At 36.4% G+C, this 14732-nt stretch overlaps 1 protein-coding gene across 1 annotated transcript in view; it reads right to left on the bottom strand.

Annotated features, from left to right (window-relative positions):
* Positions 1 to 14732, bottom strand: part of LOC122403464 (neuroligin-1-like) — a 145332-nt gene that overhangs the window by 9225 nt on the left and 121375 nt on the right. The window contains exon 6 of the mRNA XM_043406991.1: positions 4879 to 5303. Coding sequence (XP_043262926.1) covers positions 4879 to 5303 — 425 coding nt within the window. The remainder of the gene's footprint in view (positions 1 to 4878; positions 5304 to 14732) is intronic.

The following is a 14732-nucleotide window of genomic DNA, read 5'->3' as shown; positions in this document are numbered from 1 at the left end:
TAGCATTAATCGTGGAACACGATGTCATTCGAATTTACCGCCTTTTTTTCACAACCCCGACTCGTTTTACCCAATTTGCAATTACACTGTTACATAATTGGGATTCTGCTTCATTAATTACGACTATAATATTGTTTTTTTAGCTCGTAAATCGTTTGTGGTGTATTCACGTAAATTTTACTTTTTAAAAAACCCCAGATAAAATGACAAATGGAGTTAGATCGCATGATCTTGGGGGGCCAGTTGGTGTCTCCTCCTCGTGAAATCAGGCGTCGAAAACAAGCTCGAACGGAACTTGAATGTTTCTAATAATTTTCAACAATTTGTACACGTTGTTGCACAGTGTAGCGTTTCATGATAGTTTGATTATGTTTAGTGAATCAAACCGTTTAGCAGTCTCGTCTGTTGAAAGATGCGACACTCAATTTGGATAATCCTATACTACTTTTACGTAACTATAGAGTTTTATCCTCGCCGAACGGAATATCTTCCCCACTCTAATATATTGTTTGCAGAAATGGTCTTGGAGCATGAACAATTGCAATTTACGAATATGTTTTGTGAGTTTAAAGCGGGTCGTAACATTGCAAAAGTTATTTATAAGCTGCAAAAATCTTAGGGCGACTATGCAAAAGATTAAGAGATTTCGTTGGAGAAATACAAGTCTCGAAGATGGAGAACGTTGAGAATAGAAACCAAATAGAAACGTTTTCAAAGGAATATAATAGTAGATTATATAGATATGATATAATGGTAGAAGAAAGCCCATGGAAATTAATTCGAGGGTATGCATCACAATTCCGAGTGGGCAATTCAATTATTCTGGACCATTTAAAAGTTATAGAGGAAGTGAACAAAAAAAACGAATTGAATGGGCGTCGCATGAATGAAACGAAGAGCAACAAAACGGGCGTATGGAGGTCTGCTCGTCTCTGATTATTCGGCACAAATACGATCATTTTCTGAATCGCATTATAACTTTCACAGCGGTTAAATCGCGATGAAGCTCCGAGGTATAATCCGAAGGGCTATGGTCGTCGACGCTTTTTAAAGCTTTGTTAATTTTAGGACACAAAAATTCATTAAAAATTCATTAAAAACGATGCAAGATATTTTTATCGATTTGCAATGAATAGAATATATTTCTTACAAAGAATTTGTTATTATTATTAACGGTAAGGTTTATGAAGAGAAAGCATCGCAGAAACAATCAGCATGATCAGTATTATAAACAATTCTTTAATTTTGCAAACATTTTTCCCTTTTCCTGTGGCAACTATAGAAATATTCACTGATAATTATCAGTTAATTGTGATTAACTTTTACTTTTAACATTGCTGCAATACGTTTCGACATTAATCTGGTTAAATTTCATCTCATCGCTCAACGATACTCTTTCGTCGATATTTTGATTAAAAATCGATATTTTTTGTAGACAAGAATCTTCATATTTTTTTTTAAAAATGATCTCTGATAATTTCGTTCGCGCAGAATATTTCTGTTATGTTTGTTTTTACTGAGCCTCAACATTTTCACATTTTACAATTAAATAAATAATGAAGAATAAAATAATTGATATACAGGGTGTTCAGTTACCTCTGGGAAAAATTTTAATGGAAGATTGTAGAAGCCAAAATATGACAAAAATAAAAAATACCAATTTGTTGATGGAGGCTTCGTTAAAAAGTTATTAACATTTAAAATTTTGCCTGTAGAGAGGCAGTCTGCAAAAAGTTACACGTTGTTTGCACTCTGAATCATTAAAATCCATCAATCTGTCCAGAAGTTATGATATTTTAAACATACGCATGAAATTTCAGGATAATATTCCTACCAACACATTATATTTTCCATAAAGAATTTTTTTGTCCAAAATGCGTAGAATTTCGAGGGTGTGTCTATAGACCAAAAATGGTTGTAATTGACTTCTGCAATAGAAAATAATTTTTTCAGAATGATTGGAATTTTTTTAATTTCGGTAAAAAATTTGTTTCACCTACTCGAATTTTTTTCTCGAAACTGCGTAAAATTTCGGGGGTAAGTCTATTGACCATAAATGATTGTAATTGACATCTGCAATAGAAAATAATTTTTCCAAAATGATTTGGAACATTTCAAATTCGCCGAAAAATTTCTCCACCTACTCGAATTTTTTTCTCGAAACTGCATAGAATTTCGGGGGTATGTCTATTCACCAAATATAATTGTAATTGACCTCTGCAATAGAAAATAATTTTTTCAAAACAAATTGACACTTTTCAAATTCGCCGAAAAATTTCTCCACCTACTCGAATTTTTTTCTCGAAACTGCGTAGAATTTCGGGGGTATGTGTATCCACCAAATATAATTTTAATTGACCTCCGCAGCCGAAAATAATTTTTTCAGAATGATTTGACACTTTTCAATTTCGCAGAAAAATTCAGGCACCTACACTATATCAATTTCTCTTAAAAATTAGTTTTTGATTTTTAATAAATTTGTTTGACGCGCTACGAAAAAATTGTTTAGTACTTTTTCGTAGGTATCTATGAGCTTTACTTCTCCCCGAAATTTCATTGAAATATATTCACTATTGTAGGAATTATAGTCGTTTGAAATTTGCATTTTTTTTTATGTGGTTTTCCTCACTTTATGGGGTTAAGGAACAATTTTTCCAACATTCTTAGAATTTCTACATATTCTTCATTAAAATACGCGTTATTTGCATTTTGTAACATTAAAATCGACCAATCCGTTCAGAAGTTATGACGTTTTTAAGATACGCATGAAATTTCGGGGCACCATTAGACATTATATTTTCGGTAATGAATTTTTTTCTCGAAACTGCGTAGGATTTCGAGGGTATGTCTATTCACGAAATATAATTGTAATTGACCTCTGCAATAGAAAATAATTTTTTCAAAACAAATTGACACTTTTCAAATTCGCCGAAAAATTTCTCCACCTACTCGAATTTTTTTCTCGAAAATGCGTAGAATTTCGGGGGTATGTCTACCCACCAAATATAATTTTAATTGACCTCCGCAGCCGAAAATAATTTTTTCAGAATGATTTGACACTTTTCAATTTCGCAGAAAAATTCAGGCACCTACACTATATCAATTTCTCTTAAAAATTAGTTTTTGATTTTTAATAAATTTGTTTGACGCGCTACGAAAAAATTGTTTAGTACTTTTTTGTAGGTACCTATGAGCTCTACTTCTTCCCAAAATTTCATTGAAATATATTCACTATTGTAGGAATTATAGTCGTTTGAAATTTGCATTATTTTTATGGGGTTTTCCTCACTTTACGGGGTTAAGGAACAATTTTTCCAACATTCTTAGAATTTCTACATATTCTTCACTAAAATACGCATTGTTTGTATTTTGAAACATTAAAATCGTCCAATCCGTTCAGAAGTTATGACGTTTTAAAGATACGCATGAAATTTCGGGGCACCATTAGACATTATATTTTCGGTAATGAATTTTTTTCTCGAAACTGCGTAGGATTTTGAGGGTATGTTTATTCATCAAAAATGCTTATAATTGACCCCTGTAATAAAGTATAATTTTATTAGTATAAATTTGAAATTTTTTAATTTCGTCTAAAAATTTCAGCACCTACTCGAATTTTTTTCTGGAAACTGCGTAGGATTTCGAGGGTATGTCTGTTCACCAAAAATGATCATAATTAATCCTTGTAATCGAAAATAATTTTTCCAGAATGATTTGAAATTATTTAATTATGCCGACAAACTCGTCCACATCCCTGAATTTTTTTCTCGAAAATGTGAGGAATTTCGAAGGTAAATGTATTCACCAAATATGACTATAATTAACCCCCGCAACTGAAAATAATTTTTCTAGAATAATTTGAAACTTTTCAATTTCGCCGAAAAATATAGGCACCTACCCCCTGTTAATTTGTCTTAAAAATTCGTTTTTGATTTTTAGTAATTTCGTTTGACACCCTACAGAAAAGTTGTCTAATACTTTTTTGTAGGTACCCATGAGCTCTACTTCAGAAAAAAGTTTCGTTAAAATATATTCGCTATTGTAGAAGTTATGGCTGTTTGAAAATTAGACCATTTGTTATAAGGTTTTTCTCACTTTACGAGGTCAAGGAACAACTTTTTCAATATTATTAGAATTTCTACATATTCTTCACTAAAATGCACGTTATTTGCATTTTGAAACATTAAAATCCTTCAATCCGTTCAGAAGTTATGACGTTTTAAAGATACGCATGAAATTTTGGGGTAACATTTCTGGTCATTCATTGTATTTTCGGTAAGAAATTTTTTTCTCGAAACAGGTTAGAATTTCGAGGGTACGTCTATTGACAAAAAGTGATTGTAATTGACCCCCACAGCCAAAAATATTTTTTCCAGAACAATTTGAAATTTTTTTTTATTTTGCGGTCGGTATCTAATTTTAAATGTTAATAACTTTTCAACGAAGCCTCAATCAACAAATTGCTATTCTTGATTTTCGTCTTATTTTGGTCTCTAGAATGCCCTATTAAAATTTTTCCCGGGGGTGGTCGAACACCCTGTATATACTACATTAAAGCATGGAGTCTAATTAACGAAAATATTAAGTATATTCATTTGACTGCAACGTTTTTTATCAAATAAATTTTAGAAAAAACAGTGTTTAATTTTGACTTTAACATTCAAACGGACCAGGTAGTCGCGAATCGAAAGGACGAAATATTTAAATCGAATCTTTGGGTCTTCGAAGAGGGGGGCGATCGATCGAGGATTATTTCGCTGGGAAATCCAATTATCGAAACGATAGTCAGAGTTTCGGGTTGCAACTCTGTAGGGACTACGAAAACGCGATCCTGGGGGGTAAAAAGGACGAAGGGAAGAACAAGGCGGAGAGACTCACCCGCGTTTCACGAAGTTTGCCAAGTAGTGGACCAGCAGTTTGGATAGTTTCTCATCGGCCGAAGTGTAGTTGATCGGGGCGGACAAAACGGACACAACCTCTCCCCGGAGAAGAGGTATCCCTAGGAGATAGGGTACCTCCTCGCCCCTCTGGCTCGGTCGATCGCCAAGCTGGAAATGGAGGAAGTAGCCACGGCCCCCGGAGGCAGAATGCAGCAACGCCAGCCTCAGAAGCGGTGCTGCAACTTGGCCGTCCCCGAGGAGCGACAGCAGGCCCTCGCAAATGGCCGACGGACTCTGCTCGCCTCTCTCCCAGTCCGTATACTCGTTACGGAGGGTCGAGTAGATCTCGTGAAGGTGGTAACGGTAGGTGTTTCGCACGTAGGTGCGTAGAATACGATCCCTCCTGGTCTCGTTCAAGCCGTTCTGCAATCACACCGAGTGAAATTCTCTGTTAGCTTGTAGCGGCCATTTTATAGCCACTACGCCATTGCCAGCGTATAGAATGGGAATGGAATGTAAGGATAGTTTTAAGCTTTCTATTCTTCCATTCGCCCAGGGTCTGGGTTAGGTCTGGGTTAGGTTAGGTCTGGGTTAGGTCTGGGTTAGGTTAGGTCTGGGTTAGGTCTGGGTTAGGTCTGGATTAGGTCTGGGTTAGGTCTGGGTTAGGTCTGGATTAGGTCTGGGTTAGGTCTGGGTTAGGTCTGGATTAGGTCTGGGTTAGGTCTGGGTTAGGCCTGGGTTAGGCCTGGGTTAGGACTGGGTTAGGTCTGGGTTAGGTCTGGGTTAGGTCTCCCATTGCATCAAAAAATGCAGGTACTCTTGTATTAAAATCATGACGACCAACAACAAATAATGTATACTGTGTCAAGCTAATATCGGATAATATTAATAAAAAATATTGAAATAGAAAATCTAACCTGAACCTAATCCATCATATTAATTACTAGGTAGAATAGTTAGGTCTGGGTTAGGTCTGGGTTAGCTTGTAGCGGCCATTGTATTATCCACTACGCCCTTGCCAGGGTATGAATGGGAATGGAATGTAAGGATAGTGTTAAGCTTTCTATTTTTCCATTTTCACAGGGTCTCGTGCGACCCTGGTCCTCCTGTTAAACACTGGGTTAGGTCTGGGTTAGGTTAGGCCTGGGTTAGGTCTGGGGTAGGTCTGCGTTAGGTCTGGATTAGGTCTGGGTCAAGTCTGGGTTAGGTCTGGGATAGCTTGTAGCGGCCATTGTATTATCCACTACGCCCTTGCCAGGGTATGAATGGGAATGGAATGTAAGGATAGTGTTAAGCTTTCTATTTTTCCATTTTCACAGGGTCTCGTGCGACCCTGGTCCTCCTGTTAAACACTGGGTTAGGTCTGGGTTAGGTTAGGCCTGGATTAGGCCTGGGTTAGGTCTGGGTTAGGTCTTGGTTAGGTCTCCACGCACCCGTTTGGTTGTCCAGGCGGCAGGGGAGGTGAACCCCTACGTGGCGCGACCCCGGGTGGCGGATAGGGGCAGCCGCTGGGATGGGATGCGGGGATGAGGACATCAACCTGAGAAAGCTGGTGTCTGCATCCTCGCATAGCATCCCGGAGGTCTGGGTTAGGTCTTACACATACTGTCCTCCGCTCACTTGAAGTCCCGCGGAAGGAATGCGGGAGAAGTAGAAGAGGCACACGTATTCCCACGCACACATTGGTCTCTAGCTCGCTATTCGTCGCGGCAGTTACACACACATGTGGACTGCCTGAGAGCAAGTGAGCAAGACAGATAAATGGGCGGTCCGACTCCCCTTGGCCCTGTGCCGTCACGCGGGACTTCAAGTGAGCGGAGGACAGTACACATACTACGTACCTTAATACACATACTGCGCGCCTTAATACAGAAAGGACCCCTTACAATCGCTATTTGGTTCCACTATCTTCATATTTCCTTCTACCTTTTTTTTTATTTTTTCCTTATACTTAATGTTTTTTTTTTCTTTTCTTGTTCTTCTTCTATTATATCACATACATGCGTTTATTATGATTATTATGTTTAGTATTATTCTATGTTTTGTTATTTTCTTTCTCTTGGAGCTAACCCATACATGTACTTGATTATTTTAATGCAATCTGAGGGAGTGACAATAAAGAAAGAGCAACTCCGACTTAAAATGGAACCCCACCCTCGGGCTTCTCTTGATGGTGGGTGAATTGCGTGCCCATTTGTCACCAGGATTTTCCTGTGTGGGGGTCAGTGGTGGGTTCTTTTTTCTTTTTTTTTTTAAATATACCTAACCCAGACCTAACCCAGAGCCGTTCGAGGCGTCTGTTTTCCTTCAAGGTTTCGTCTGTGCCTTGGACCACCCCGATCGCTAAGTATTTTCCGTCTTTTTGTCCTATCTCTTTTTCTCTACCTTTACTATTAGGGTATGTAAGCCACAAGAGCGCGTACGGCACCAAGGACCTCCCTGACCGTTGGTTTATGGCGCTTAGCCTGAGCGAGACCCGTAGTCGCCAAGGTTAGTGAAAGCGCTCAGTCGGATTGCACATGGCCCACCCAAGCGGTGGGTCCCGTTTTTCCAAATTGAGGAAAGAGGAGTCAGTCGAGCTAGGCCCGCGGTAAGGGGCAGTTGAAATAAAAGATAACCGTCCTCAGTAGCTCTTCGCATTTTTGTATACGCTTTCTGCCCTATCCCGTTTTCGACCATCCTTACAGTAATGTTATGGTTATCCTTTCTTTACCTTTCGTTCTTGATACCGCCGCCGACATGGTAAAAAGTTCGAAATTCGATCATATCGAATGGCATTGCCTGTCGGAGGGGAACACAATACAACGTCCATTAACGATAAACCTGCCAAGGCCGATCGAACGATCGTTTTTAAAATTTCGTTTAAAATTTATAACATACAATGTTATTTTTGAGCCATTTAACTTCGTGACTTTTCCTATACTGTATGTGTAATGGACAGTTCAATGTTCACTTCTATTCTTATTGCTTGTTTTTTGAGAAAAGTAAGGTGGCTGTCTTGTTTTGTAGAAACAGGGACAAAATTTGACTTATTAAATTCTGGAAATAGGAAATCAAATACATATTAAATAGGAAATATGTAGCAAAGATGAAAGGAGAGAATCTTTAGTTTCTACTGTCTTAGAACAGTCTAACAATGCGTATTAAAAATAGCTAAATTTTACACATGTATTAGAAGCAACAGGGCATCCCTTTTAAAATTAAATATTGTAGTTTGAATGAAGGAATCATTCTCTCTCTATCTATCTATCTATCTATCTATCTATCTATCTATCTATCTATCTAACTCTCTCTCTCTCTCAGACGTGAATCGTGACAAAGAAGACCAAGTAACGTAGTGTTTACTATTTACTAAGAGTGCGTGCGGTCAATGACCTCGCCAAGCTCGTAGTGAAAGTTCATTGCCCTCTCAACGTAAACAATGAAAAGTAAACAAACAGATTTTTAGAATGCATGCTTTAAGAGAAGATATGCAACATAAAAGAGGAAGATATTTTACGAATAAACATCAAAACACAACTTCCTATACATACATATAATGTAAAAATTAGAAATACATTGCCTAGTAAAAGAAAAAAAAAAGAAAGATTGATCATTTGACCAATCATGGTAACAATGAGTATACATGAAGTGTCGGTAAATTCAATATTAAACGCGTTGCACAAAACTATAATCGAACATTTTGGTAACTTTTCTTTATAATTGTCAAACCATGAAAGATATCGACACGAAACTTGAACTGAAAAACTTTGAGTTGTTTAGAAAATTAACTACCTCGTCGACTTTTTATAAGATCGAAATACGTTGGCAAATATATTATTTTGAACATCTATTTTTGAAAAATATTTTGGATTCTGTGCAAACTTTATAGTCACGTTGAGGTTCTAGAGTATGTTAATAAATGGAGCTTGGCACTTGTCGATTGTCGACAAGAAAGTTTAACGACAGTTGCTTTCGAGTCACTGAAAGAGATACACGTGTTTTCATCGATCCATTCGTTGCGATTAAAACTTATATTCCGATGATGTGACGAGGCCGAAGTAACGCTCGTAGTTCCTTCACAATTGATGTCGGAAGCGAGATTAGGTAGATTTTATTAAACGCAAACTTTCAACTGTACCCGTTCCAGCACGAGAAATTGTAAAATAGTAATTATAAATAGATCGTTTGTAGGTCATGCGAATCAAACGTCAAAAGCATAAATAATGAATACAGTAATGATTCTTTAAGTGAACCCTCAGACGTGATTCGTAAGCTGAGCGTTTCTGTCCCTTCTAAATTGGGGGAAACACAATCCTTTGTGGAAAGCATTTAAAGGGTTACACCACTGTAGAATTATCAAAAACTCGATTTTTTTTTAATTAGTTTAATTTTTTTCTCGAAAGTGGGTAGGATTTCAGGGGTATGTGTATCCACCAAAAATGATTGTAATTGACCCATGCAACCGAAAATAATTTTTTCAGAATGATTTAAAACACTTGAAATTTCAGGGGAATCACACATTCATGATCAGACATTATATCTTCAATAATGCATTTTTTTCTCGAAAGTGGGTAGGATTTTGGGGGTATGTGTATCCACCAAAAATGATTGTAATTGACCCATGCAACCGAAAATAATTTTTTCAGAACGATTTGAAACACATGAAATTTCAGGGGAATCACACATTCATGATCAGACATTATACTTTCAGTAATGAATTTTTTTCTCGTAAGTGGGTAGGATTTTGGGGGTATGTGTATCAACCAAAAATGATTGTAATTGACCCCCTCGACCGAAAATAATTTTCCCAGAACGATTTGAAATGTTTTAATTTTGTCGAAAAATTTGTTCACCTTCCTGAATTTTTTTCTCGAAAGTGCGGAGAATTTCGAGGATATGTCTATTCACCAAAACTGATTGGAATTGACCCCGTCAACCGAAAATAATTTTTCCAGAATGATTTGAAACTTTTCAATTTCGCCGAAAGGCACCCACTTGTCGATTTTTCTTAAAAATTTGTGTTTCATTTTTAATAAATTTGTTTGACATCCTACGGAAATTTTGTTTAGTACTTTTTTGTAGGTATCCATAAGCTCTACTTCCATACTAAATTTCATTGAGATACGTTCACTATTGTAGAAGTTATGGAGATTTGAGGCTATTAAGTAATTTCGTGAGTCTTAAGGGGTTACACCACTGTAGAATTATTAAAGATAAATATTAAAAGATGCTTTGAACCTTCTATAATAAGGGGGAAAAAGTTTTGTGCTTGTACAAAATTTTTTTCTTTGAAATTCCGAGCGATTTCCGATGTGCGTCGAACTGCTCCGAAACGAGTGCTTGCGTATGTGTATAAGTAATCCAAGTAATACATTATGTACTTCGTTCTTACCTATCATAAATTAATAGTATATATATACATGTTTCATTAAATAATGAGTTAAATATTAAAAATATAAAAAATTTTAAAAACAAACAATAGCAAACACAAATCCTCCTAAGACCTACTCAAGTGGCAAAAAAGTATTGAATATAGCGACTGATATTGCTGTACGCACTTTCAACGACGGTCTGACTAACATTCTGCGGATTATGAAAGTTTTGGAGATAGATATTGGCCTTCAAGCGTACAATTTTTGTCTTGAAGCCGCTGCTAAGCAGATCAAGTACGCGGAGCAATCTTTGACAAATGCGGCAAAAGAGGCGCGATGCGGCATAAAATCGACGAGGAAACAAAGCGAGGAAGAATATTTAAGCAGAGAAGGTCAGTTTTATGATCCTGGGATAGCAGATTAATGGTAAAAATTTTTAAACAATCAAATTTTTCATTCTTTTACGTCCATAACACATGTCAAAACATTAAAGACGTTTCCCTCGAAACACGATTTCTTAAAACGGCATGCAGTGTTACTTCAACAATTTTCATTCTATTCGCTCCAAATTTTGGCCATATCTTTAAACTAACATTCCGAAGAGAAGTACGTAGGGGATTTCCGATAAGTTGATTTTAACATTATTTATTGACAAATGAATGCCCCATATTTTGTACAGAATTGGACTTTTTACTTCAAATGCTTGCCAATCACACAAAAATGAATATTTTAAAAATCCCCTACGTACTTCTCTAGCTATACTCATGTAGATTAAGAGAAAATTTTTTATTTTTTTCCAAATACAAATTTGCGTCAGTTACACTGCGTGACGCAGAGCGCCTCAAATTCAACACGCCTCGCGAGAATGGCTCCAGTGACGTCATTTTGCACTATTTTTGAATAAATATTTTTTTTTGAACACTTAACGACATGCTTAATAATATTCTTGAACATTATTATCCTCTTACTTTTCCATCCATTTAAAAAAAAATCGCGAAAAAACGCTTTATTTTAGGTTTCTACAATGGTGTTACTCCTTAACGCGAGTAAAAGGTAGTAATATAAATAGAACGAAGAAAAATGATCAATTAAGGTGTCAATTCATTTTCGTAAATCGACTATTTCTCACATAATAAATATATTTTCTCGTGTTTCTGTAATAATTCAGGAGTTATATGTAATTATACTGATATACTATAAAGAAGATACAATCTTGAAGTACTTTGTTATTAAATCCTTGATACATGAAAGATTTGTGGCGAATACAAATTATTGACTTCAATGATAAAATCCCGCAAATTTGAAGTCTATTTTCGAAAATTCAATGGAATAGTATAATACTGCCATGTCTCAAGGGGTTAAAAATGTATGAATGCCTGTAGAATCCTTTACGCAAAGAAACGGATACAGGAAGGAACTCTAAGAACGACATGCTTAATAATATTCTTGAATATTATTATCCTCTTACTTTTCCATCCATTTAAAAAAGAATCGCGAAGAAAAGGCTTTATTTTAGCTTTCTACAGTGGTGTTACCCCTTAAAGACCACAGCTTATTAACTTTAGAAAAATATTCTTAAAAATATGCCACGAACCACGTTAAATTATTGAATAATATAATATACGATGAATGTGTATTCATCAGATACATTAAATTCTGCCTAAATTGAAATAAATAATTGCAATAAAGTTGATTCAATATTATATAGTTTATAAATTTTTAAAGATGAACGTGCCAACGAGCGATGTTCATTTTATGAATAATTACTGCATCACAGTCACATGGAGTTAATTTCCAAAATATAACAAAGTAATTCTTTGCTAGGGCGTGAAAATTCTTATTTTGATTAATTTTCAATTGGCCAACGAAAATTAATTGAAATATTAGTTTACGATCAGGTAAAGTAAAATTACTATTAAATACTGCATTTGATAAAAAAAATTACTAAATAATAATGAAAAATCAGGTACGAAATTCTTATTTTGATTAATTTTCAATTGGCCAACGAAAATTAATTGAAATATTAGTTTACGATCAAGTACAGCAAAATTACTATTAAATACCGTATTCGATAAAAAAATTAAAAAATTTCAGTTTGATAAAATAGCATTTTATGTTCCAATATCTTTACCTGACTGACACACCTCGAGATTTGGAAATTAATAATTGAATTAAAATTTTATTAAATTGTATGAAATTTTATTTATTAAATTAAAATTTAAAAATTAATAATAATTGAAGATCTTGCCAGTAATTAGCGGGAATTTCTAAACGGAACGAACCTCGTTTCGACCGATAATTACGCTACGCATGTAAATGAACAATTTAGACGATACCACGAAACCTCCGATCATTATCAAATTGTCAAGGAGCTGCGGAAATACGCTTTACAAGGCGTCCAGCTACCGTGACCATCGGATTGTCGATAATGTCCGGCACGATCAAGTGGACACGTTTTGCAGCACTGCGCCTGGTAATTAGTAATTTATTGGCTTCGTGTCAATTATCGGCGCGCCGGCTGCGTGCAGACTGTTCGCGACTCGTTAAATTCGTTGCCTCGATTAAAAATAATTCAAGCTAATTTGAAGAACGCCGCTCCGTTCGAATGTATCAATTTTACAACTTTCGATTAAAATGTACGGATTTAATTTCCAGTGAAAACGAGCGAAACAACATGGAGGAATTTCTAGAAAGAAAGAAAGGTTCATCGACCATAGCACACTTGTTATAGCATAAATTACAAAAATGTAACTGTTGATTGCACAAAAAATTAAAGTGTTTTGTATTCGTTGGCAAAGCGTTAAGTTTGCGATTATTCAGTTTCATAGGTCGATTATTGTTTAGTTGAAGTAAGCAGAATGGTACGTTTAATTGCATAACGTGTATTATATTATAAATTGTATTATAATATTATAAGTGTATTATAGTATAAATAAAGATCTCGCTTATATCTCTCATCAGAGTTGCATTTTGTCTTTGTCTTAACAGATATATCTATATATGTGTATCTGTTAAGCAAAGACAAAATTCAACTGTATGTATATATGTTACAGTGAAACACCGAAATCTGGAGAATGTCGACTTTCACCGGTGAATGTCAACATTCACATAGTCGCTTAGTGTATGTCCGAAATATTTGCTAAACACCCTTATTTCTGACTTACACCGACAAATGTTGACATTCACCATGCACTAATGGAGAGTGTTGAACATGTTGGAGATTTATATTTTCTTCTCCGTAATTCAGTCGCTATAAAACGTCACAAGGGTGACGTAACTTTTTCGCCTCTCTTTCTGAAAGGATCTAACCCAGACCTTACCCAGACCTAACCCAGACTTAATTCAGACTTATTCCAGACCTAACCCAGACCAATTCATCGCTGATCACGGGGGTTAGGTCTGGGTTAGGTCTGGGTTAGGTCTGGTTTAGGTCTGGGTTAGGTCTGGGTTAGTTAATAATCCAAATTATCTTAACCCTTTGCACTCCTATGTCGAGTGTGATTCGACATCAATTTTGATCTCAGGAGCACCTTCGTCAAGTCTCACTCGACATTCTTTCAAGTCCAAACCAAACAGATATCATACACTTGGAAATTACAAAATACAACAACAGTGTAAATGAGACCTAGCCCAGACCTAACCCAGACCTAACCCAGATCTAATCCAGACCTAACCCAGATCTAATCCAGATCTAATCCAGACCTAACCCAGATCTAATCCAGATCTAATCCAGACCTAACCCAGACCTAACTCAGATCTAATCCAGATCTAATCCAGACCTAACCCAGACCTAACTCAGATCTAATCCAAACCTAACCCAGACCTAACTCAGATCTAATCCAGGCTTAACCCAGACCTAACCCAGACCTAATCCAGATCTAATCCAGACCTAACCCAGACCTAACCCAGACCTAACCCAGACCTAACCCAGACTTAATTCAGACCTAACCCAGACCTAACCCAGACTTAATTCAGACTTATTCCAGACCTAACCCAGACCAATTCACTGATAACGGGGGTTAGGTCTGGTTTAGGTTTGGGTTAGGTCTGGGTTAGGTCTGGAATAAGTCTGGGTTAGGTCTGGGTTAGGTCTGGGTTAGGTCTGGGTTAGGTCTGGGTTAGGTCTGGGTTAGGTCTGGGTTAGGTCTGGAATAAGTCTGAATTAAGTATGGGTTAGGTCTGGGTTAGGTCTGGGTTAGGTCTGGGTTAGTTCTGGATTAAGTCTGAATTAAGTCTGGGTTAGGTCTGGGTTAGGTCTGGGTTAGGTCTGGGTTAGGTCTGGAATAAGTCTGAATTAAGTCTGGGTTAGGTCTGGGTTAGGTCTGGGTTAGGTCTGGGTTAGGTCTGGAATAAGTCTGAATTAAGTCTGGGTTAGGTCTGGGTTAGGTCTGGGTTAGAAAAAGATCACGATTTACTGCAGTATCCATTTAGTATAAATTAGGGTATCGGAAAAAAATTAAGAAAACGTTGCTCGCGTTATCAAAGCTTGCATAAGACT

Source organism: Colletes gigas, unplaced genomic scaffold, assembly GCF_013123115.1.
Source record: "Colletes gigas isolate AHSC1104 unplaced genomic scaffold, ASM1312311v1 Colletes_gigas_Sc00054, whole genome shotgun sequence".
Taxonomy (NCBI): domain Eukaryota; kingdom Metazoa; phylum Arthropoda; class Insecta; order Hymenoptera; family Colletidae; genus Colletes; species Colletes gigas.
Note: the sequence above shows the minus strand (reverse complement) of the source record. Positions and strands in the feature narration are given on the sequence as shown.